The sequence below is a fragment of the Oncorhynchus mykiss genome, chromosome 24 (genome assembly GCF_013265735.2).
Source record: "Oncorhynchus mykiss isolate Arlee chromosome 24, USDA_OmykA_1.1, whole genome shotgun sequence".
In the NCBI taxonomy this organism is placed as follows: domain Eukaryota; kingdom Metazoa; phylum Chordata; class Actinopteri; order Salmoniformes; family Salmonidae; genus Oncorhynchus; species Oncorhynchus mykiss.
Window position 1 is genome coordinate 39,865,451 of NC_048588.1, and position 24,840 is coordinate 39,890,290.

At 45.8% G+C, this 24,840-nt stretch overlaps 2 protein-coding genes across 5 annotated transcripts in view; both read right to left on the minus strand.

Annotated features, from left to right (window-relative positions):
* The window catches only part of LOC110503477 (tumor necrosis factor receptor superfamily member 19L), a 166,124-nt gene that overhangs the window by 48,140 nt on the left and 93,144 nt on the right, over nucleotides 1-24,840 (minus strand). For 3 of the 4 annotated variants that reach the window (XM_036961716.1, XM_036961719.1, XM_036961718.1), the window contains one exon: nucleotides 7,543-7,666. The gene's annotated coding sequence lies outside the window, so the exon portion shown is untranslated. Of the gene's footprint in view, nucleotides 1-5,062; nucleotides 5,745-7,542; nucleotides 7,667-24,840 lie in introns of those variants that run through there. The other variant, XM_036961717.1, reaches the window with a different exon arrangement.
* LOC110503196 (rho guanine nucleotide exchange factor 17) overlaps nucleotides 7,746-24,840 on the minus strand; it is a 107,335-nt gene continuing 90,240 nt past the window's right edge. Inside the window, exons 7-20 of the mRNA XM_036961715.1 lie at nucleotides 23,862-23,912; nucleotides 23,397-23,506; nucleotides 20,747-20,832; nucleotides 20,510-20,628; nucleotides 19,567-19,774; nucleotides 19,396-19,469; nucleotides 18,910-19,097; nucleotides 17,882-18,126; nucleotides 17,371-17,638; nucleotides 17,178-17,264; nucleotides 16,848-17,064; nucleotides 12,977-13,151; nucleotides 11,943-12,218; nucleotides 7,746-11,835 (exon numbers count right to left, since the gene is read on the minus strand). Of these exons, the coding sequence (XP_036817610.1) occupies nucleotides 11,624-11,835; nucleotides 11,943-12,218; nucleotides 12,977-13,151; nucleotides 16,848-17,064; nucleotides 17,178-17,264; nucleotides 17,371-17,638; nucleotides 17,882-18,126; nucleotides 18,910-19,097; nucleotides 19,396-19,469; nucleotides 19,567-19,774; nucleotides 20,510-20,628; nucleotides 20,747-20,832; nucleotides 23,397-23,506; nucleotides 23,862-23,912 (2,316 nt within the window). The 3' untranslated portion in view covers nucleotides 7,746-11,623. The remainder of the gene's footprint in view (nucleotides 11,836-11,942; nucleotides 12,219-12,976; nucleotides 13,152-16,847; nucleotides 17,065-17,177; nucleotides 17,265-17,370; nucleotides 17,639-17,881; nucleotides 18,127-18,909; nucleotides 19,098-19,395; nucleotides 19,470-19,566; nucleotides 19,775-20,509; nucleotides 20,629-20,746; nucleotides 20,833-23,396; nucleotides 23,507-23,861; nucleotides 23,913-24,840) is intronic.

Genomic DNA, 24,840 nt, shown 5'->3' on the forward strand with positions numbered 1-24,840 from the left:
TCGAGGCTGTAATCGCTGCCAAAGGTGCTTCAACAAAGTACTGAGTAAAGGGTCTGAATACTTACGTAAATGTGATATTTTTTTATTTTTTATTTTTAATACATTTGCAAAAAATGTATAAAAAGCTGTTTTTGTTTGGTCATTATGGGGTGTTGTGTGTGGATTGACGATCATCTCAAGCATTATCAATGGAAACAGGATGTGCCTTTCAAGTCTCATTTTTTTTGCAGTGTTGGAAAAAGTACCCAATTGTCATACTTGAGTAAAACTATAGATACCTGAATAGAAAGTTACTCAAGTAGAAGTCGCACAGTAAAATAATCTAAAAGTATAAAAGTATTTGGTTCTAAATATACTTAAGTATCATAAGTATAAATCATTTCGAATTCCTTATATTAAGCAAAGCAGACGGCACAATTGTCTTGTTTTTAAAAATGTATGGATAGACAGGAGCACGATCCAACACAGAAATAATTTATAAAATATGCTTTTGTGTTTAGTGAATCCTCCAGATCAAAGGCAGTAGATGACCAGGGATGTTCTATTGATTAGTGAGTCCTCCAGATCAGAGGTAGTAGATGACCAGGGATGTTCATCTCAATCAAACAGACTCCAACCTCTCCACAATGGCCAAGACCAGAGAGCTGTGTAAGGACATCAGGGATAAAATTGTAGACCTGCACAAGGCTGGAATGGGCTACAGGACAATAGGCAAGCAGCTTGGTGAGAAGGCAACAACTGTTGGAGCAATTATTAGAAAATGGAAGAAGTTCAAGATGACGGTCAATCACCCCTCGGTCTGGGGCTCCATGCAAGGTCTCACCTCGTGGGGCATCAATGATCATGAGGAAGGTGAGGGATCAGCCCAGAACTACACGGCAGGACCTGGTCAATGACCTGAAGAGAGCTGGGACCACAGTCTCAAAGAAAACAATTAGTAACACCCTACGCCGTCATGGATTAAAATCCTGCAGCGCACGCAAGGTCCCCCTGCTCAAGCCAACGCATGTCCAGGCCCATCTGAAGTTTGCCAATGACCATCTGGATGATCCAGAGGAGGAATGGGAAAAGGTCATGTGGTCTGATGAGACAAAAATAGAGCTTTTTGGTCTAAACTCCACTTGCCGTGTTTGGAGGAAGAAGGATGAAGGTGGAAACATCATTCTTTGGGGATGCTTTTCTGCAAAGGGGACAGGACGACTGCACCGTATTGAGGGGAGGATGGATGGGGCCATGTATCGCGAGATCTTGGCCAACAACCTCCTTTCCTCAGTAAGAGCATTGAAGATGGGTCGTGGTTGGGTCTTCCAGTATGACAACGACCCGAAACACACAGCCAGGGCAACTAAGGAGTGGCTCCGTAAGAAGCATCTCAAGGTCCTGGAGTGGCCTAGCCAGTCTCCAGACCTGAACCCAATAGAAAATCTTTGGAGGGAGCTGAAAGTCCATATTGCCCAGCAACAGCCCAGAAACCTGAAAGATCTGGAGAAGGTCTGTATGGAGGAGTGGGCCAAAATCCCTGCTGCAGTGTGTGCAAACCTGGTCAAGAACTACAGGAAACGTATGATCTCTGTAATTGCAAACAAAGGTTTCTGTACCAAATATTAAGTTCTGCTTTTCTGATGTATCAAATACTTATGTCATGCAATAAAATGCAAATTAATTACTTAAATCATACAATGTGATTTTCTGGATTTTTGTTTTAGATTCCGTCTCTCAAAGTTGAAGTGAGTGTACCTATGATAAAAATTACAGACCTCTACATGCTTTGTAAGTAGGAAAACCTGCAAAATCGGCAGTGTATCAAATACTTGTTCTCCCCACTGTACTTTCGCAAGCCACTGTATAGACTGGTGTGTGCCTTTCCATATCACGTCCAATCAATTTAATTTACCACAGGTGGACTCCAATCAAGTTGTAGAAACATCTAAAGGATGATCAATGGAAACAGGATGCACCTGAGCTCAATTTCGAGTCTCATAGCAAAGGGTCTGAATACTTATGTAAATAAGATATTTTTATTTTTTATAAATCTGCCAACATCTCTAAAAACCTGTTTTGCTTTGTAATTATAGGGTATTGTAATGTCATTATGGGGTATTGTGATGTCATAATGGGGAATTGTGTGTAGATTAGGAAATGTTTTTCTAATCAATTTTATAATAAGGCTGTAACATAACAAAATGTGGAGAAAGTCAAGGGGACTGAATACATTCTCAATGCACTGTATACCTGATCCTACCTACCCCAGGCCTTTAGCAAGCAGGCAAGCAGGCAGGCAGGCAGACAGGCAGGACAGACAGGCAGGACAGACAAGAGTGAGTTATGAAATACCCTCTCCTCTCCTCAGCTGCAATGGGAGGGGTCCTATTGATATACCAAAGCAGGAATTTGGCGCTCCACAATGGAACTTTCTGCCAAGAATTTGGCCTGCATGATAACATTACTCTCCTCCTCTTGGAGAAAGCTTCAGGAGCAGTGTCTGTGTCCATTGTACATGTGTGTGTGTGTGTGTGTGTGTCCATTGTACATGTGAGTGTGTGTGTCCATTGTACATGTGAGTGTGTGTGTGTGTCCATTGTACATGTGAGTGTGTGTGTGTGTCCATTGTACATGTGAGTGTGTGTGTGTGTGTGTGTGTGTGTGTGTGTATATGTCAGCAGGGTTAATGCTGATACAGTGTGTCCTCCTCTGAGAACATCACAAACTCTTTAACTCACTGCTGGGCTGTTTGCCCTTTGTGGGCAATGGAAGGAGACGGTTATCAGAGGAATTACATGTCTAAAATAGTGGCTGGTTGAAGTCTGTGCCCATTCAATAACAGATAATAGATTGACAGTTATGCCCAGAGGTAATCCATCTTGGTCTGCTAAAACCCACACAGACAAATAGATATTACAGATAGGCCGAAGTTGAATGGCAAACACACCCAGTAGGTAAGGCATTACAATGATGGAAGAATTATGGCATAATTAGTAGGTCACACCCCTGGACAGCGTCAGAGTCTAACCGGTCATTGTTATTCACTGTTGGCAATAACAAAAGCATCACAAACTAACCCACCAAAAAACAATTTATTGTTGAAGATTGAATAGTTATCTCTGCAACTGGTACCTTTTGGGCTGGTGTCCACAGGCCCAGATAAGTCCTCTTGTACCAAATTCCACTTAAGTCAAGACTACGATAGTGTGGGTATCAAGGTTATGTCAGATGACTATGGCAGTACCACAGTTGACTCCATTTAAATATGGAGTCACAGGCATGTCATTTAAGTTCAGTCTAACTTAGTCAATAACTAAATATGTGATTTCAACTAACTGAACCAGAATTAAACCTAAACCTACAAGTGATTTATATATATACTAGATGACAGCCAGGGAGCGCAGTTTTGAAGCCACCACACCTCCATCTTGGTCCTCCCCCTCCTTATAAAAAATATTTTTGAATCTATAGAAATGTATTTATTAATGTCTACATTTGTTTTTGCCACATTTATTATATTACAGACACCTTAATACATACTTTTTAAGTATATTATGTGAGCTAAACATCAATTATAAATATTTGTTTTAAAATGTAAGTATACTTTTAGATGGTTCTAATTTTACTGTCCCCACAACAACAAAAATAGATGTAATTTTGTCCTTGAAACAAATATTCGACTTCTACAGTACTTTAAATAATATAGAATTCAATTCATTCCTATGGAGGACTGCTTCTTCTGAAGAGGACCAATATGGCCGACCGGTGGCTTTAAAGCCTCTCATTGACCAATACATAGCATCAGCAATCCAGGGTTTATATACTTCATTGAAACCTACCTGTGGATTAATTTGACCTGGGTCTGTGATACTAACCCGTAGTGAGAAGCCTATCCACGGAGACGGACGTCACTAGTTACCACAGCCACAAAGTAAGAATATTTGAACAATTTATCTTCGTAAAATGTGGTCGTAAACCTAACCCTATGCCTAGACGGAAATAAAGAACAGAAATTAATTTTTGGTTTTCATACATTTTTATGATATAGACCACGTTTACCTTGTGGCTGTGGTAACTAGTGAAAACCCTGAAAGACTGATCCAGCACGGAAAGGGGATTCTAGGGTTTCACTCATGTTTAATAGGCTGCGGTGAGTTCATCACGCACCCATGCGTGGCAGCGCGTGGTGGAGAGCCAGGGGACGCGTGCGCCACAAACAGGACAAGAACATAGTTACAATGTAACGGATCACATCTCACATAAAACTTGTCACTCACAGACGATAGTTTAGATCTGAGTAGAGAAAATATGACAAAGGCTCTCTCTAACTTGACAACTTTCTAACTATGAAAACCAATGTTTAGTGTGGCATAACACCACGGCGTTTCAGTTGGATATAGCCCAGCCTTGGCTACTGCTCAAATTCATCTAGGCTACATGCGACACACGAGTCATAAAGACGTGGCATCATGCGCTGTCCATATTTCCACTCGCCGTGTGACATTACAACATTGCTGACTAGGAAACCGCATTGCCTGCAGAGCCTGGGGCATCTCACAAAAAGCGCCAATTACTTCCATTGTATTTTCATTGTACTATCCCACAGTCAGACAGAGCAACACGAGACACAGGCACCATCAAAATATGCTCCACTAGCCTCTTCTTAACACGGACTCTATAACAAAATTATGATATTGGGATAAACTTGAACAAGAGCGTCAACTCGTGGTGACATTGTTTCAGTGAATTTAACTAAACAAAGTAGTACGTATTCTTCCCATCTTTATACATAACGCAATGAGGGGGAACTATTGTCTGCTATAGCTAAATAAAACATCACAACTCCTATTAAATTGATTCGGAAAGGAAACATGTTCATTATAAAAACCAGCCCTACAACTACAAACCTAGCTATAGCCTATAGAAATGGACCAATTGATGCACAGTATTACTATGTTTTAGCGAAATGGGTCGTAAAATATTGTAAAAGCTGTCAAAACAATAGCAGAAGAGACAGAACAAACGATTCACTAATAACATGAAACAAGCAAACCCATAAACTAAAAGTTTATACACTTACCAGATTGGCGGAAAAATAGGGCTAAATCAGTGGTCTGGGACGATCATTGTCACACATTCGCGTACACTGCATATAAGGGATATTTTAAAAACATGAAAAAAAAATGCCGGTAGGAAGTAGGCCTACCCCTCGCGAGCTCTCTGTGATCCAGAAATGTAAATACAGTAAACTCTCTAGATGAGTTTACAGGCCGCTACGTCATCGGCAGAAACCCGAGTAGAGTGTGCCCATGTTTTCTTTCCGCGCGCCTCATCTGCTGCTGCTGAACTCATCACGAGTCAATGCGGGGAATCCACGCGCACCGGGACGGCAACGCCGGTGAGTTAGCGGGACCGGGAGCCATCTGTCGGGATTCACCCGTCTAGCCTCATAACAGGCGGCTCGCGAATCATCAGCTTTGCTATGACCACAGAGGCTCGCGAACATAGTTTACACACACGTGGCCACCTGATTTTACTAACCTTACTGACTTGGCCTATACACTTTATACCAGACTACTAAAGGGCTGGATTAAATATCAAGAATGTTTTTGCCAAAACTTCCGCAAAATCAACACAAAGTTGAAAATATATTGTAACGACCCTGGGTTTATAAGCGCGGAAATCGTCCTTGCCGCACGAGCATGCTTTTGCGGCACAGTCGATAGCGCGCCGGAGCTCGGGCTCGAAGGTCGAGGGTTCGAGACCTGCTCCCTGCTGTTTCATTACAATATGATGGAAACCTACCTGCATGTCCTTTATAGGGGGTAGCCTATTCAAAAAGAATGCTTGCACTGTGCATGACAGTGGGCCTGAACAAAAATATAAATGCAACAATTTTACTGAGATACAATTCAAATAAGAAAAAAATCATAAATATAAATAAATTCATTAGGCCCTAATTGGACATTGTCATCTTCCTAGGATTGTGTATAGATCCTTGTGACATAGGGCCGTGCATTATCATGCTGAAACATGAGGTGATGGCACGACAATGGGCCTCAGGATCTCGTCATGGTATCTCTGTGCATTCAAATTGCCATCGATAAAATCCACCCTAAAAATGATTTTGTTAGGGCCTGCCCATACCATAACCCCACTACCACCATGGGGCACTTTGTTCACGACGTTGACATCAGCAAACCACACGACCCCACCTGCCCGGAACACTTGAAACTTGGATTCAAGTATGAAACCCACAGTTTCATCAGCTGTCTGGGTGGCTGGTCTCAGACAATCCCGCAGGTGAAGAAGCCAGATGTGAAGGTCCTGGGCTGGTGTGGTTACATGTGGTGTGCGGTTATGAGGCCAGTTGGACGTACTGCCAAATTCTCTAAAATGACGTTGGAGGCGGCTTATGGTAGAGAAAAACAAAATGATCTGGGAACAGCTCTGGCAGACATTCCTGCAGTCAGCATGCCAATTGCATGCTCCCTAAAAACTTGAGACATCTGTGGTTTTGTGCTGTGACAAAACTGCACATTTTAGAGTGGCCTCTTATCCCCAGCACAAGGTGCACCTGTGTAATGATCATGATGTTTAATCAGCTTCTTGATATGCCACATATGTCAGCTGGATGGATTATCTTGGCAAAGGAGAAATACTCACTAACAGGGATGTAACCAAACTTATGCACACATTTGGAGCGTGTGGAACATTTCTGGGATCTTTTATTTCAGCTCGTGAAACCAACACTTTACATGTTGCGCTTATATTTAAGTTCAGTGTTAGTCGAAGAGCCTGTTCTGACCATCAGAGGGTTTAGATAATGCTTTCTAAAAGGATGGGATGCAAATTCACTGTCCTCATTCTCTCTCCCTCCATGATTGAGATTTAATAAACATTCCCTCCCTCAACCCTGCAGATGCAGCATTTCGAGAAATAGCCTGAAATTGGAATAGCCTACTCCCCCCCCACCAACACACACAGTCTCTTAAAGAGAAGATTCTAATAAAGCTAACATTATTCCATTAAACAGTAGATGATTGTGAAAACCTAACATTCTTACTCAATACCTAAACTTTTCCACTGATTGTGAAAACCTAATATTCTCTATCTCTGAAATGTTCCACTGGTCTGACTGAGTGAGTGACAGTGAGTGAGTATTAGTGACTGAGTCTATGACACACTATCAACATCTCATTCTTCTGGCAGACAGAGGGCCTATTGCGCAACATGGTTCAAATCGGTCGTGTGTCTTCATTCATTCCAGTGTGTGAGCGTAGACATTCATTCCCAGCCCCCTCGTACGAACACACAAATGAGGGTCATTCATCAGAGATGTTGACTTGGCTGTGTGTGAGAATGGTTTGTATAAAGCCCATTTCATCCAGGGATCTTCCAGTACGATACACTGTGTTGGTACAGAGAACTTACAGACACTGTGGTGGTGTTAGTGTCACGGGTGGGATCTGAACCTCGGAAAATTCCCTCGCGGGCAGAGGGTGACAGACTTTTAGGTTGCAGGCGGGGCTACCTCATTATGAGAGTGTGAGTCCTCACCTCTGCTACATTAGCTGCTGTAGGAATGCCGTCTTGCCTGAGATCCCGAATTAGAAGTTAGGATTCAGAGTTGTTCCTGTCTAGGTCCATGGATCAGTACTCTCCACTTCCTGGCTCTGAAAAACTACAAGGTGTACAGACAGATGTCACATGATACATTCCTACTCCCAGCGGCAGTAAGAACTGTTACAGACACCAGGTCGTCTGGCACCAGTGACATGATTTAATTCCAAAGAAGAACCCAACAGTGACGAATCAGAAACAGATACAGGAAGAAACTGTGAAGTAACCATGACAACTGAAGTATGACCATAGAATCCGTCTAGTTTGTCTCTTTTGTAATTCTGTGACAGTTATAATTTAAACGTGACTGACAGAGCATGCCAGAGGAGAAAACACACACACAAGTATATAAAAATATGCCATTCGATTCATATCAACAATTGAGGACCGTGTGGGTGCACTATTTACAGAAAAAAAGGCAATATATACCAATATTTACATTACACAATAAAGACTTCTTTCACACACAGGCAGAACGGTTACTTACAAGAATTACTGAAATTTACTAGGATGGCAGCATGAAATTATTATGACGGTTAGAAGAAGTGTGAATGATAAATTCTGAATGTCTTTGCCACAGTGATATTCTACTACATTTTGTTACTTGATTAACATGAAAGCTAGCATGGACGTCTTTCACTTCATTTTCTACAATGTAGTGTTCATAAAAATGTACTATGCAGTTACTGTGGAAACAGAAGTGTGTGTGTGTGTGTGGGGGGGGGGGGGGGGGGGGACCGTGGAAATATAATGGATAGAAATATCTTCGCTCTAAAATCCACATGGTTCCACAGTCAACCCAATATGACATCCACATGGTTCCACAGTCAACCCAATATGACATCCACATGGTTCCAGTCAACCCAATATGAAATCCACATGGTTCCACAGTCAACCCAATATGAAATCCACATGGTTCCACAGTCAACCCAATATGACATCCACATGGTTCCACAGTCAACCCAATATGACATCCACATGGTTCCACAGTCAACCCAATATGACATCCACATGGTTCCACAGTCAACCCAATATGACATCCACATGGTTCCACAGTCAACCCAATATGACATCCACATGGTTCCACAGTCAACCCAATATGACATCCACATGGTTCCACAGTCAACCCAATATGACATCCACATGGTTCCACAGTCAACCCAATATGACATCCACATGGTTCCACAGTCAACCCAATATGACATCCACATGGTTCCACAGTCAACCCAATATGACATCCACATGGTTCCACAGTCAACCCAATATGACATCCACATGGTTCCACAGTCAACCCAATATGACATCCACATGGTTTCACAGTCAACCCAATATGAAATCCACATGGTTCCACAGTCAACCCAATATGAAATCCACATGGTTCCACAGTCAACCCAATATGACATCCACATGGTTCCACAGTCAACCCAATATGAAATCCACATGGTTCCACAGTCAACCCAATATGACATCCACATGGTTCCACAGTCAACCCAATATGACATCCACATGGTTCCACAGTCAACCCAATATGACATCCACATGGTTCCACAGTCAACCCAATATGAAATCCACATGGTTCCACAGTCAACCCAATATGAAATCCACATGGTTCCACAGTCAACCCAATATGACATCCACATGGTTCCACAGTCAACCCAATATGACATCACATGGTTCCACAGTCAACCCAATATGACATCCACATGGTTCCACAGTCAACCCAATATGACATCCACATGGTTCCACAGTCAACCCAATATGACATCCACATGGTTCCACAGTCAACCCAATATGAAATCCACATGGTTCCACAGTCAACCCAATATGAAATCCACATGGTTCCACAGTCAACCCAATATGAAATCCACATGGTTCCACAGTCAACCCAATATGACATCCACATGGTTCCACAGTCAACCCAATATGACATCACAATAACACAGATAGAATAACCAACTAGAATTCCACACTTGGCTAAAGTTTCAGAGCACTTACACAGACACAGGTTGCTCCACTAATATACGTCTACACAGAGACACAGCTAGCAGCAGACGAGTATCAAACGACCAGGTTATCCGATTATATTTGAGTCATTTAGCAGACGCTCTTATCCAGAGTAACATACAGGAGCAATTAGGATTGTGCCTCGTTCAAAGCACATCGACATATTTTTTTTCCACCTAGGTCGGCATGAGGATTTGAATCAGCGGCCTTTCGGTTACTGGCCCAACACTCTTAACCGCTATGCTACCTGTCGCGCCCGATTATCCGTTAGCCTCTTCATTGGCTCACAATGGGGGAATTAGCCTAATGCTGATACATTTGGTTGGAGTGGTTGAAGGTGATGTCCCCAGATGGTTTGTAGGGGAGTTCTCTTGGCTTGGAGAGATTAAACACTATCACCACCCTGAACCGGAGGGCACTGGTTTGTGTGTGTGTGTGTGTGTGTGTGTGTGTGTGTCAGAGCTCCTGTAAATCATCTATTTGGGGTAAAGAAAGAGAGAAAAACACATTTATAAATTAAGTGCTGTAAAAAGACAGAAATAAAATCTAAAACATAAATACTGTACAAACATACCTCTTCTACTACAGCTCCCTAAAACAAATGCTTTAAAACACACGTCACTGCGGGAGTGGGATGTTGTTTCTCTTTAAATAGAACAAAAAATCTTGAAAATTATAAACACAAAAGTGATTTTAGGTGTGAGAACTAGTTGTATGTGTATGTTTGTCATAGGCTATGGAGAGACGAGCTGTGTTTTGTTCGAACGAGTGAAGAAAGTGTGTGTGTGTGTGCGTGTATGTTTATATAGTCTTAGTAGGTACCCTTGCCATATATTGCACATCGGTTACTTTTATGTTTACTCTTTAGTTTCCTTGTTCAGAGAACAGAGACGTTTAGTGTTCACTCCTTGTTCCATCCATTTCTCCTCTCCTCCCTAGGATGGCCTTGTTCCATTTCTCCTCTCCTCCCTAGGATGGCCTTGTTCCATTTCTCCTCTCCTTCCTAGGATGGAGTGTTAGGATGGCCTTGTTCCATTTCTCCTCTCCTCCCTAGGATGGAGTGTTAGAATGGCCTTGTTCCATTTCTCCTCTCCTCCCTAGGATGGAGTGTTAGGATGGCCTTGTTCCATTTCTCCTCTCCTCCCTAGGATGGCCTTGTTCCATTTCTCCTCTCCTCCTTAGGATGGAGTGTTAGGATGGCCTTGTTCCATTTCTCCTCTCCTCCCTAGGATGGAGTGTTAGGATGGCCTTGTTCCATTTCTCCTCTCTTTCCTAGGATGGAGTGTTAGGATGGCCTTGTTCCATTTCTCATCTCTTCCCTAGGATGGCCTTGTTCCATTTCTCCTCTCCTCCCTAGGATGGAGTGTTAGAATGGCCTTGTTCCATTTTTACTTCCATCAGTCCATCATTTGGCTTGTTGCAGAATTCACAATCTTCTTCCCATCAGTAGCCTTTCACCCTGTCTGCCTCAACCGCTCTCTCTTTCCTTCTCTCTCCCTATCCTTCACCTAATCGGTCTGTCCTTATCCACACTTTTCTCTGGTCACTGTCCCAATCTCTTGCTCTCTCTCTCTTTCTCTCCCTCTCTTTCCCTCTCTCTCACTTGTTCCCTCCCTCTCTCCTAGTAAAGTCTGTAGAGACAGAGTCCATGCTGAAACACCAGACACATCACTCAGTGATTAACAACACAGACAGTTGCATCAGAACAAACTAAAACAACAACAGAAACCTGGTTTGAAAGCGACCCTGTAGTTTTTCAGCCTGGGCTAACAACACCCATGCACAGAGAGATCAGAAGACGGAGAAAATAACTGGACCTAATAAAAACGGGGGTGGGTTTTGAGGCGGAGGGGTTGGGTTTATGTGTGGTTTTTGCTGAGGGTGGGGTTCAAATGGGTCGGGGGACTCTCATTGGCTCAGACCCGGGGCAAGGGGCTTGGCCTCACATCCTCCAGGGCAGTATGTTGCTGGTGCTGAAGGGGTGGGTTTTGATAAATGGGGCCGGCTGATTGGCTCAGACCCTCCACAGCAGTAAGTGGTTGGTACTGTCGTCCCGCCCCACTGTCTCACTGCTATTTGTCAGCCGGAAGTCCTCATAGCCATCGCCACCGGAGATCACCAACTGATTGGTTTTAACGGGCAGGAGGGCGGAGGCTCGACGGCGAGCGGAATCTCGCCTCTGCAGACCCCCATTACCCCCTTCAACACCACTCTGGGCTGGGTTGCCTAGGAGACAGAGGAGTTCAAAGGTCATGAATATGGAAGTAACCCTTTAAACATTGTATAGCAAATATGTTTGGAAGCAGAAATGGTGCGTGGAGTGACATGGTTACCTGTGGTATCGGCGGGAAGGGGGAAGTTGACGTCGAAGCCTTCAGGTAGTTCTATGGAGGTGAGGAACCTCACATGGCCAGTGTGTCCATGAGCGGAGCCCATGGGGGTCAGAGGTGACCGCAGCGTCCCTGACACAGTCCCAGAGCTGACGGCTGGGATAGACAGGGTCAGGACCACCCCTGCACTGGTCCCGATCCACAGCAGGTCCTTACAGGCCAGGAGAGCTGTGATCCTCAGACACGCTGCCTTGTGTTGCCGGATGATCGCATCTGAACCTGGAGATGGGATGAGAATGGCAGAGAGGATAAGGTGAGAGGGAGAGGAAGGCCAGACAGAGGGAGAGGAAGGCCAGACAGAGGGAGAGGAAGGCCAGACAGAGGGTGAGGAAGGCCAGAGTGAGGGAGAGGAAGGCCAGAGTGAGGGAGAGGAAGGCCAGAGAGAGGGAGAGGAAGGCCAGAGAGAGGGAGAAGAAGGCCAGAGAGAGGGAGAGGAAGGCCAGAGAGAGGGAGAAGAAGGCCAGAGAGAGGGAGAGGAAGGCCAGAGAGAGGGAGAGGAAGGCCAGACAGAGGGAGAGGAAGGCCAGACAGAGGGAGAGGAAGGCCAGACAGAGGAGAGGAAGGCCAGACAGAGGGAGAGGAAGGCCAGAGAGAGGGAGAGGAAGGCCAGAGAGAGGGAGAGGAAGGCCAGAGAGAGGGAGAGGAAGGCCAGACAGAGAGAGAGGAAGGCCAGACAGAGAGAGAGGAAGGCCAGACAGAGAGAGAGGAAGGCCAGACAGAGAGAGAGGAAGGCCAGACAGAGAGAGAGGAAGGCCAGACAGAGAGAGAGGAAGGCCAGACAGAGAGAGAGGAAGGCCAGACAGAGAGAAGAGAACAAGCGTTTTATTTAGAACTGGAGCTGCCATCTACTGGTTAAGAGGTGTAATGCGCTGAATCTGAATTTGTGTGTGTGTGTGTGTGCGCGCGCAGTGAACGTCTACGATGTTTTGGGGACTTATGGTGTGTGCGTACGCGTGTGTATGTGTGCTCTGTGTTACCTGCAAGCATCTTGTGCACGGCGGGGGCCACGTCCACCTCCGTCAGGTTGTCCCAGGTCTGGGCGTGGTAAAGTCTGATCTGGGCACTACCCTGGAGCGCCAGCCACACTCCCTGGCCGTAGCTCACCATGCAGGTAACACACCTACTGCTGTCTGTGCCCACCTGGAACCAGTGCTGCAGGGGAGAGAGAGAGGTTACAACCACCCAAATATCCATTTCATCCATCCATCCATCATTCCATCCATCGTTCCTTCCATCCATCCATCCATCCATCGTTCCATCCATCCATCCATCCATCCATCGTTCCATCCATCCATCCATCCATCGTTCCATCCATCCATCCATCCATCCATCCATCCATCCATCCATCCATCCATCCACCCATCGTTCCATCCATCCATCCATCCATCGTTCCATCCATCCATCGTTCCTTCCATCCATCGTTCCTTCCATCCATCCATCCATCGTTCCATCCATCCATCGTTCCATCCATCCATCGTTCCATCCATCCATCCATCGTTCCATCCATCCATCGTTCCTTCCATCCATCGTTCCTTCCACCCATCCATCCATCGTTCCATCCATCCATTGTTCCATCCATCCATCGTTCCATCCATCCATCCATCGTTCCATCCATCCATCGTTCCATCCATCCATCGTTCCTTCCATCCATCGTTCCATCCATCCATCGTTCCATCCACCCATCGTTCCATCCATCCACCCATCGTTCCATCCATCCATCCATCCATCGTTCCATCCATCCATCGTTCCATCCATCCATCGTTCCATCCATCCATCGTTCCATCCATCCATCGTTCCTTCCATCCATCGTTCCATCCATCCATCGCTCCATCCACCCATCGTTCCATCCATCCACCCATCGTTCCATCCATCGTTCCTTCCATCCATCGTTCCTTCCATCCATCCATCCATCCATCGTTCCATCCATCCATCCATCCATCCATCCATCCATCCACCCATCGTTCCATCCATCCACCCATCGTTCCATCCATCCATCGTTCCTTCCATCCATCGTTCCTTCCATCCATCGTTCCATCCATCCATCGTTCCATCCATCCATCGTTCCATCCATCCATCGTTCCTTCCATCCATCGTTCCTTCCATCGTTCCATCCATCCATCGTTCCATCCATCCATCGTTCCATCCATCCATCGTTCCATCCATCCATCGTTCCTTCCATCCATCGTTCCATCCATCCATCGTTCCATCCACCCATCGTTCCATCCATCCACCCATCGTTCCATCCATCCATCCATCCATCGTTCCATCCATCCATCGTTCCATCCATCCATCGTTCCATCCATCCATCGTTCCTTCCATCCATCCATCCATCCATCGTTCCATCCACCCATCGTTCCACCCATCGTTCCATCCTTCCATCCATCGTTCCTTCCATCCATCGTTCCTTCCATCCATCCATCCATCCATCCATCCATCCATCCACCCACCCATCGTTCCATCCATCCACCCATCGTTCCATCCATCCATCGTTCCTTCCATCCATCGTTCCTTCCATCCATCGTTCCATCCATCCATCGTTCCATACATCCACCCATCGTTTCATCGTTCCATCCATCGTTCCATCCATCCATCCATCGTTCCATCCATCCATCGTTCCTTCCATCCATCCACCCATCGTTCCATCCACCCATCGTTCCATCCATCCATCCATCGTTCCATCCATCCATCGTTCCATCCACCCATCGTTCCATCCATCGTTCCATCCATCGTTCCATCCACCCATCGTTCCATCCATCCACCCATCGTTCCATCCATCCATCGTTCCTTCCATCCATCGTTCCTTCCATCCATCGTTCCATCCATCCATCGTTCCATACATCCACCCATCGTTTCATCGTTCCATCCATCGTTCCATCCATCCATCCATCGTTCCTTCCATCCATCGTTCCATCCATCCATCGTTCCTTCCATCCATCCACCCATCGTTCCATCCACCCATCGTTCCATCCATCCATCCATCGTTCCATCCATCCATCGTTCCATCCACCCATCGTTCCATCCATCGTTCCATCCATCCATCGTTCCATCCACCCATCGTTCCATCCATCCATCCATCGTTCCATCCATCCATCGTTCCATCCACCCATCGTTCCATCCATCCATCCATCGTTCCTTCCATCCATCGTTCCTTCCATCCATCCATCCATCCATCCATCCATCCACCCATCGTTCCATCCATCCACCCATCGTTCCATCCATCCATCGTTCCTTCCATCCATCGTTCCTTCCATCCATCGTTCCATCCATCCATCGTTCCATACATCCACCCATCGTTTCATCGTTCCATCCATCGTTCCATCCATCCATCCATCGTTCCTTCCATCCATCGTTCCTTCCATCGTTCCATCCATCCATCGTTCCATCCATCCATCGTTCCATCCATCCATCGTTCCTTCCATCCATCGTTCCATCCATCCATCGTTCCATCCACCCATCGTTCCATCCATCCACCCATCGTTCCATCCATCCATCCATCCATCGTTCCATCCATCCATCGTTCCTTCCATCCATCGTTCCTTCCATCCATCGTTCCATCCATCCATCGTTCCATCCACCCATCGTTCCACCCATCGTTCCATCCTTCCATCCATCGTTCCTTCCATCCATCGTTCCTTCCATCCATCCATCCATCCATCCATCCATCCACCCATCGTTCCATCCATCCACCCATCGTTCCATCCATCCATCGTTCCTTCCATCCATCGTTCCTTCCATCCATCGTTCCTTCCATCCATCGTTCCATACATCCACCCATCGTTTCATCGTTCCATCCATCGTTCCATCCATCCATCCATCGTTCCATCCATCCATCGTTCCATCCATCCATCGTTCCTTCCATCCATCCACCCATCGTTCCATCCACCCATCGTTCCATCCATCCATCCATCGTTCCATCCATCCATCGTTCCATCCACCCATCGTTCCATCCATCGTTCCATCCATCCATCGTTCCATCCACCCATCGTTCCATCCATCCATCCATCGTTCCATCCTTCCATCCATCGTTCCTTCCATCCATCGTTCCTTCCATCCATCCATCCATCCATCCATCCACCCATCGTTCCATCCATCCACCCATCGTTCCATCCATCCATCGTTCCTTCCATCCATCGTTCCTTCCATCCATCGTTCCATCCATCCATCGTTCCATACATCCACCCATCGTTTCATCGTTCCATCCATCGTTCCATCCATCCATCCATCGTTCCATCCATCCATCGTTCCATCCATCCATCGTTCCTTCCATCCATCCACCCATCGTTCCATCCACCCATCGTTCCATCCATCCATCCATCGTTCCATCCATCCATCGTTCCATCCACCCATCGTTCCATCCATCGTTCCATCCATCCATCGTTCCATCCACCCATCGTTCCATCCATCCATCGTTCCATCCATCCATCCATCGTTCCATCCATCCATCGTTCCATCCATCCATCGTTCCATCCATCCACCCATCGTTCCATCCACCCATCATTCCATCCATCCATCCATCGTTCCATCCATCCATCGTTCCATCCATCCATCCATCCATCGTTCCATCCATCCATCGTTCCTTCCATCCATCCACCCATCGTTCCATCCACCCATCGTTCCATCCATCCATCCATCGTTTCATCCATCCATCGTTCCATCCACCCATCGTTCCATCCATCCACCCATCGTTCCATCCATCCATCCATCGTTCCATCCATCCATCCATCGTTCCATCCATCCATCGTTCCATCCATCCATCGTTCCATCCATCCATCGTTCCATCCATCCATCGATCCATCCATCCATCGTTCCATCCATCCATCTTGTGACTGGACCGTATTGTAACCATACCTCTTGCACCAGTGTGGTTGTGTTGATGATGAGAACGCGGTTCTGTGAACCACACCACAGCTTCCCTCCGACCGGGACCATCTTAGTGACAGGACTACTGGGCGTGCCAAGACTCAACGTCTGAGATGACTGGGCGTCCCAGAAACTCCCCACCTCCCTCTGGTAGACGATCACATCTCCGTTGGCCAGGGACGCAAACACCTGGTTGTCCAGGTAGCTGAGAGAAGAGAGGAAGGAGATTGTCAGACACTGAAGTAGTAAATCCCAATTTAAAAGGTAAAAGTGGTAGACTTCTCTGATATTTGCTAACATGAAAGCAGCCAGACTCACAGAATACACAGGATGGGGGCAGAATGCTGCATCTTCATGCTGTTCTTACGGTTCCGGATGTTGTCTGATGACTGGTACACATGGATACTGACAGAGAGAGTTCAAAACATGGGAGTTAGGATTTCAACGTGTGTTTGTGTGCGTGTCGGTGTGTATTTGCGTGTGTTTGTATTTGTGTGTGTTGTGCGTTTACCATCCGTCCTCTGTGCCCAGCCACACAGAGCTCTGGTAAGCCTCCGGGTCAATGCTGAGCAGATCCTCCAGACTGGCTCTAGTGAAGGATCCCCGGGAGGAGCGGCGCATCGCTCTCCCGTCCATGGGGCTCTCGCTGTGGGGTCGACCTATTCCACCCACCCCTGGCCTGCCTGGAGCTCCATAAGAACTGGCCACGGGGTAGTCCTGCTCCTCCTCACTACTGGTGGTCTCTGTAGCCATGTCCTTAGAACCAGACCCCTCCTCATCTAGGACAGAGGGACAAAGGATAGTCAGGGTGTTTAAGTCTGTGAAAACTTGTTCCCCATAGCTGGATGAATGGTTGGCTTGGGGTTTTATGTGAATGTGTGTGAGAGAGTACTCACTGCCATAGCTGGATTAATGGATGGCTTGGGGTTTTATGTGAATGTGTGTGAGAGAGTACTCACTGCCATAGCTGGATTAATGGATGGCTTGGGGTTTTATGTGAATGTGTGTGAGAGAGTACTCACTGCCATAGCTGGATGACACAGTAGAGTGACTGGCTTGGCTCTGCAGAGTGGAGGAGGGGCTAGGAGAATCTTCATCGTCCGTGTCATCACTATCAAATGGAACTAACTCTGGCCCCGCCCCTGAAGGGGGCTCGGTCAGCTCCAGCGATGAATGAGAGATGGAGATGTGTAGCTGCTGCTGCCGGGATGGGGTGGAGTCAACAGCTACAGGGGGAGGGGCTGGGGAGTGCTCCACTCCACGTTCCCTAGGAGACACAGGATGCAGGACACTGATTTCTTAGAAGTCAGTAATGTTAGCTAAGCATTGCAGGACATCAACAGTAAAGACTGATATGTGTGTGTTTGTACACTATGCTCTGTGTACCAACCTCCCCTTGAGTCCAGGGACTGATATGTGTGTGTTTGTACACTATGCTCTGTGTATCAACCTCCCCTTGAGTCCAGGGACTGATACGTGTGTGTTTGTGCACTATGCTCTGTGTACCAACCTCCCCTTGAGTCCAGGGACTGATATGTGTGTGTTTGTACACTATGCTCTGTGTACCAACCTCCCCTTGAGTCCAGGGACTGATATGTGTGTGTTTGTACACTATGCTCTGTGTACCAACCTCCCCTTGAGTCCAGGGACTGATATGTGTGTGTTTGTACACTATGCTCTGTGTACCAACCTCCCCTTGAGTCCAGGGACTGATACGTGTGTGTTTGTGCACTATGCTCTGTGTACCAACCTCCCCTTGAGTCCAGGGACTGATATGTGTGTGTTTGTGCACTATGCTCTGTGTACCAACCTCCCCTTGAGTCCAGGGACTGATATGTGTGTGTTTGTACACTATGCTCTGTGTACCAACCTCCCCTTGAGTCCAGGGACTGATACGTGTGTGTTTGTACACTATGCTCTGTGTACCAACCTCCCCTTGAGTCCAGGGACTGATATGTGTGTGTTTGTACACTATGCTCTGTGTACCAACCTCCCCTTGAGTCCAGGGACTGATATGTGTGTGTTTGTACACTATGCTCTGTGTACCAACCTCCCCTTGAGTCCAGGGACTGCGGCGATGCAGATGATCCTAGCAGAGCAGACAGCGATACAGGCCTCTACAGTGGGCTGGTCTCTGATGTTGAGCAGACACACCTGGCCCACGTATCCATCACTGTTACACACCCACACCTCACTGCTGCTCTCTGGACAACTGTGGCTGGGGGAGGCACAGGAGAACTGGGGAGGGAGGATCGGAGGAAAAGGACCATGAATACTTAAGTAGGAGTGTTCTCCATCAAGTACCGTAGTCAGAATGGCCTGGTAACCACGTCACACAACCAGGGTTGGGCTCAATTCAACTAACATGACCATTCCATAACTGGAAAAAAGGGCATTTATTTTCAAAAAGTAGAAGCTATTTTATAATTTTTTTTCTTCAGAATGTTAAATTCAAATCACTTCCTGAATTTGCTGCCTTCAAATCTAATTGAGCCCAACCCTGCACACCATCAGGACAGGCTGGTGTCTCTCTTACCTGCATCCCACTACGAGTCTTCATAATGGGGATAGCCTTCAGGAACTCTGGGTCCCACTGGTCCTTATTCATTGCTGCACACATAGGACAAAGGAAGGGAGAGATAGAGGTTCTAGTGAACAATCCCTTTTAATACCATGTCAAATAACATGCACATGTGTTTTCTCGTACCCAGTTTCTTCTTGGCATCTTCGAAGGCCTGTTGGAAGTTGCTGCGTGTGTCTGGGGAGCTGAACTCGAAGACGAAGCTGGTTTCTGCCGAGGCGGTGGTCAGCTCCAGCTTGGTGGGCAGGAAGCTCATACTGAAGGCTAGAGACTGTTTCTCTGCAAGCTCCCTGTGGACCGACGCCATCAGGTCCTTTATCACATCATCCAGAGACTGAGGAGAGAGAGGTTTGTTAACGGAGGTGTGTATGAGACTGTTTCTCAGAGAGAGAGGAGAGAGGAGAGAGAGAGAAGTTTGTTAACGGAGGTGTGTATGAGACTGTTTCTCAGAGAGAGAGGAGAGAGAGAGAAGTTTGTTAACGGGAGGTGTGTATGAGACTGTTTCTCAGAGAGAGAGGAGAGAGGAGAGAGAGAGAGAGGTTTGTTAACGGAGGTGTGTATGAGACTGTTTCCCTGAGAAGGAGAGAGGAGAGAGGAGAGAGAGAGAGGTTTGTTAACGGAGGTGTTTATGAGACTGTTTCTCAGAGAGAGAGGAGAGAGAGAGAGGTTTGTTAACGGAGGTGTGTATGAGACTGTTTCCCTGAGAAGGAGAGAGGAGAGAGGAGAGAGAGAGAGGTTTGTTAACGGAGGTGTTTATGAGACTGTTTCTCAGAGAGAGAGGAGAGAGAGAGAGGTTTGTTAACGGAGGTGTGTATGAGACTGTTTCTCAGAGAGAGAGGAGAGAGAGAGAGGTTTGTTAACGGAGGTGTGTATGAGACTGTTTCTCAGAGAGAGAGGAGAGAGAGAGAGGTTTGTTAACGGAGGTGTGTATGAGACTGTTTCCCTGAGAAGGAGAGAGAGGTGTGGGGGAGGGGGACAAATGTAATTGTGTATGAGATCTGTTAGACAACTATGAGACGAGTGCATGTGTGTGTGTGTGTGTGTGTGTGTGTGTGTGTGTGTGTGTTACCTGGTGAGGGAAGCTGAGCGTCTCTGAAAGTTTACTGATCTGTCCCAGTGTACTCAGGTCCTCGTCCAGTCGACCAATCATCTTCTGGATGGTCTCTTTGTTGGTTGCCTGGGAGGGGTCTAACATACAGGAAAAGAGATGATGACATTTGACCTCTGATACTCACAGGAAACTACAGATCCCACATATAACCTACACATATAACCTACACATCCCATGAGCCTTCAGGAGTCTTACTTTTCACCATCTCCACGTCCTCTAGGGGAAGTTTCCACAGGAATTTATATTTACTGGACGTGTCGATCACACTGGCAACAGAGTACCTGGAAGAGACAGAAAGACGAGAGGACAGGGAGAGAGATAGTTAGTTATTTCTGTCTACGATGCAATGTGTTTCAGGCAACACCAGGGGGCAGCAAGTCTCCTTTTATTTAACACTGCAAATGATGGGGTGAACCCATAGAGAATGATAGTGATTGATTAGTATTATGATTATTATTATGGGCAGCGCCATTGAGGGCTTCAACAAATGTAGTCAACTGGGTGGGGCTTCCGACTTCATTGACTGATCGTTCGTGTCCATCCGGGCTCATCAGGAGAGCTCAGCCAAATAGTGAAGAAGTAAATGGACTACTCCAAAATGAAGATAGCCTCAATGGCGCTGCCCATGCTGTCAAATACACTTTAATGGCACAGATACAAAGTCCTCTAACTATCTCTATGGGTGAACCAAGGGACCAGGATTCCTGTCTGGAGGCATGGTTTGGACTACTGCTACAGTCTTGCAGATTAACTCGTCTGGCCCAGAAAGGCCATTTCCATAGACAGACCCATAGAGGAGTCAGACTTCAAATACCACCCCCCCACATCACTCACACCCAAAGATATTAACATCTTATATTCATCCAAATGTCTGGCATGTTTTTGGATGACGTGATGACACTGCTCCCGGTGCACACCGAGTGCTAGTACGAAGTCGGGCCGTGTAAACCAACCAGGATATAGACGGTCCATGAATCGGCGGATGCGAACGCGAGTAGATTCGTTGAAAAACAAAGGTCGCACATCTTGGACCCAGTGTCTAGATCTTTTATACCTCAATGTGGTGAACGTTAAGGGTTAAGGGCATAACGTTGCCAACTCAGATCCTAATATAAAGTCTTTGAATAGCTCGCGTGTTGAGGGTGTTGACTTACTCAGTCCCTAATAGGGACTTCTCAGGAAGGTTGTTAGTGAGTGGAATGGAAAAAATACAAGATGGACTGATCTGTCTGTTTCCATTCTACATTGTGATTCAGAAGCTCAAGCAGCTGCATTGCAGGTGTGTGTGTGTGTGTGTGTGTGTGTGTGTGTGTGTGTGTGTGTGTGAGTATGTATGTATATGAGTGTGTATGTGAATGTGTGTGTGTGTGTGTGTGTGTGTCTATGTGAGTGTGTATGTGAGTGCGTGCATGTGAGTGCGTGTATGTGAGTGTGTGTGTGTGTATATGTGAGTGTGTGTATGTGAGTGTGTGTGTGTGTGTGTGTATATGTGAGTGTGTGTGTGTGTGTGTGTGTGTGTGTGTGTGTGTGTGTGGTGTGTATGTGAGTGTGGTGTGTATGTGTGAGTGTGTGTGTGTGTGTGTGTGTGTGTGTGTGTGTGTGTGTGTGTGTGTGTGTGTGTGTGTGTGTGTGTGTGTGTGTGTGTGTGAGTGTGTGTCACTCATGCTGCCAAACATATCCTCATAAAACTTACAAAATAGCCTCCAACCCTCTACTCAGCAAATTGGATGCAGTCTATCACAGTGCCATCTGTTTTGTCACCAAAGCCCCATATACTACCCACCACTGCGACCTGTTTGCTCTCGTTGGTTGGCCCTCACTTCATATTCGTCGCCAAACTCACTGGCTCCAGGTCATCTATAAGTCTTTGCTAGGTAAAGCCCCGCCTTATCTCAGCTCACTGGTCACCATAGCAGCACCCACCCATAGCACACGCTCCAGCAGGTACATCTCACTGGTCACCCCCAAAGCCAATTCCTTCTTTTGGTCGCCTTTCCTTCCAGTTCTCTGCTGTCAATGACTGGAACAAACTGCAAAAATCACTGAAGCTGGAGACTCATATCTCCCTCTCTAACTTTAAGCACCAGCTGTCAGAGCAGCTCACAGATCACTGCACCTGTGCATAGCCCATCTGTAAATAGCCCACCCAACTACCTCATCCCCATACTGTTATTTATTTTACTTATTTTGCTCCTTTGCACCCCAGTATCTCTACTTGCACATTCATCTTCTGCATATCTACCACTACAGTGTTTAATTGCTATATTGTAATTATTTCACCACTATGGCCTATTTATTGCCTTAACTCCCTTATCTTACCTCATTTGCACACACTGTATATAGACTTTTTTTTCTATTGTATTAATGACTGTATGTTTGTTTATTCCATGTGTAACTCTGTGTTGTTGTTTGTGTCGCAATGCTTTGCTTTATCTTGGCCAGATCGCAGTTGTAAATGAGAACTTGTTCTCAACTGGCCTACCTGGTTAAATAAAGGTGTTCTCAACTAGCCTACCTGGTTAAATAAAGGTGTTCTCAACTAGCCTACCTGGTTAAATAAAGGTGTTCTCAACTAGCCTACCTGGTTAAATAAAGGTGTTCTCAACTGGCCTACCTGGTTAGATAAAGGTGTTCTCAACTAGCCTACCTGGTTAAATAAAGGTGTTCTCAACTAGCCTACCTGGTTAGATAAAGGTGAAATAAAATATAAATAATAAAATATGTGTGTGTATATATGTGTATGTATGTGTGTTTGTGAGTGTGTATGTGTATGTGTGTTTGTGAGTGTGTATGTGTGTTTGTGAGTGTGTATGTGTATGTGTGTTTGTGAGTGTGTATGTCTCACAGGCTCATGGAGCTGCGTCTCAGGGATCCAGACTTCCTCTTGAGGGTGGTGCAGATGAGCAGATCACTGAAGAGGAAGAGAGAGCGGTCCTTCTTACCCCCCACGGTCTTCTGCAGAGACAGACAGAGAGACAGACAGACAGAGAGACAGACAGACAGACAGACAGACAGACAGACAGACAGACAGACAGACAGACAGACAGACAGACAGACAGACAGACAGACAGAGAGAGTGAGAGAGACAGCGACAGAGAGAAACACAGTCCTATCCTTCTCATCCGTTATCTAGACTGTAGATTGATATCTGACAGAGGGCAGTCCCTCAGCAGAGCAGTCCCTCAGCAGAGCAGTCCCTCAGCAGAGCAGTCCCTCAGCAGAGCATCTATGGTCCCTGCTGTCAGACTCTATCCAGAAGAGCATCATAATAGCACACTGTCAATCTACTGTCTGAGTGTTTCAGACTCACCGCCTCCATCACCATCTCCTGTCTCAGGAACTTCCTCATTGGGTTAAGGATCTGTCAGCGAGAGAGAGAGATTATAATCATTATTACAGTACCATCAACTTTGAGATAGCGAAAGAAAGCACAACGTATAATCTTCAAACAACTTTCAAAACATTTAATTTAAAAACAGAATATATATATATATATATTCTGTTTTTAAATGAAATGTTTTAAATATATATCTCTATATATATATATATCTCTATATATATATATATATATATATATATATATATATATATATATATATATATATATATATATATATATATATATATATATATAAATATATTCTGTTTTTAAATGAAATGTTTTAAATATATATCTATCTATATATACAGTGCCTTGCGAAAGTATTCGGCCCCCTTGAACTTTGCGACCTTTTGCCACATTTCAGGCTTCAAACATAAAGATATAAAACTGTATTTTTTTGTGAAGAATCAACAACAAGTGGGACACAATCATGAAGTGGAACGACATTTATTGGATATTTCAAACTTTTTTAACAAATCGAAAACTGAAAAATTGGGCGTGCAAAATTATTCAGCCCCTTTACTTTCAGTGCAGCAAACTCTCTCCAGAAGCTCAGTGAGGATCTCTAAATGATCCAATGTTGACCTAAATGACTAATGGTGATAAATACAATCCACCTGTGTGTAATCAAGTCTCCGTATAAATGCACATGCACTGTGATAGTCTCAGAGGTCCGTTAAAAGCGCAGAGAGCATCATGAAGAACAAGGAACACACCGGGCAGGTCCGAGATACTGCTGTGAATAAGTTTAAAGCCGGATTTGGATACAAAAAGATTTCCCAAGCTTTAAACATCCCAAGGAGCACTGTGCAAGCGATAATATTGAAATGGAAGGAGTATCAGACCACTGCAAATCTACCAAGACCTGGCCGTCCCTCTAAACTTTCAGCTCATACAAGGAGAAGAC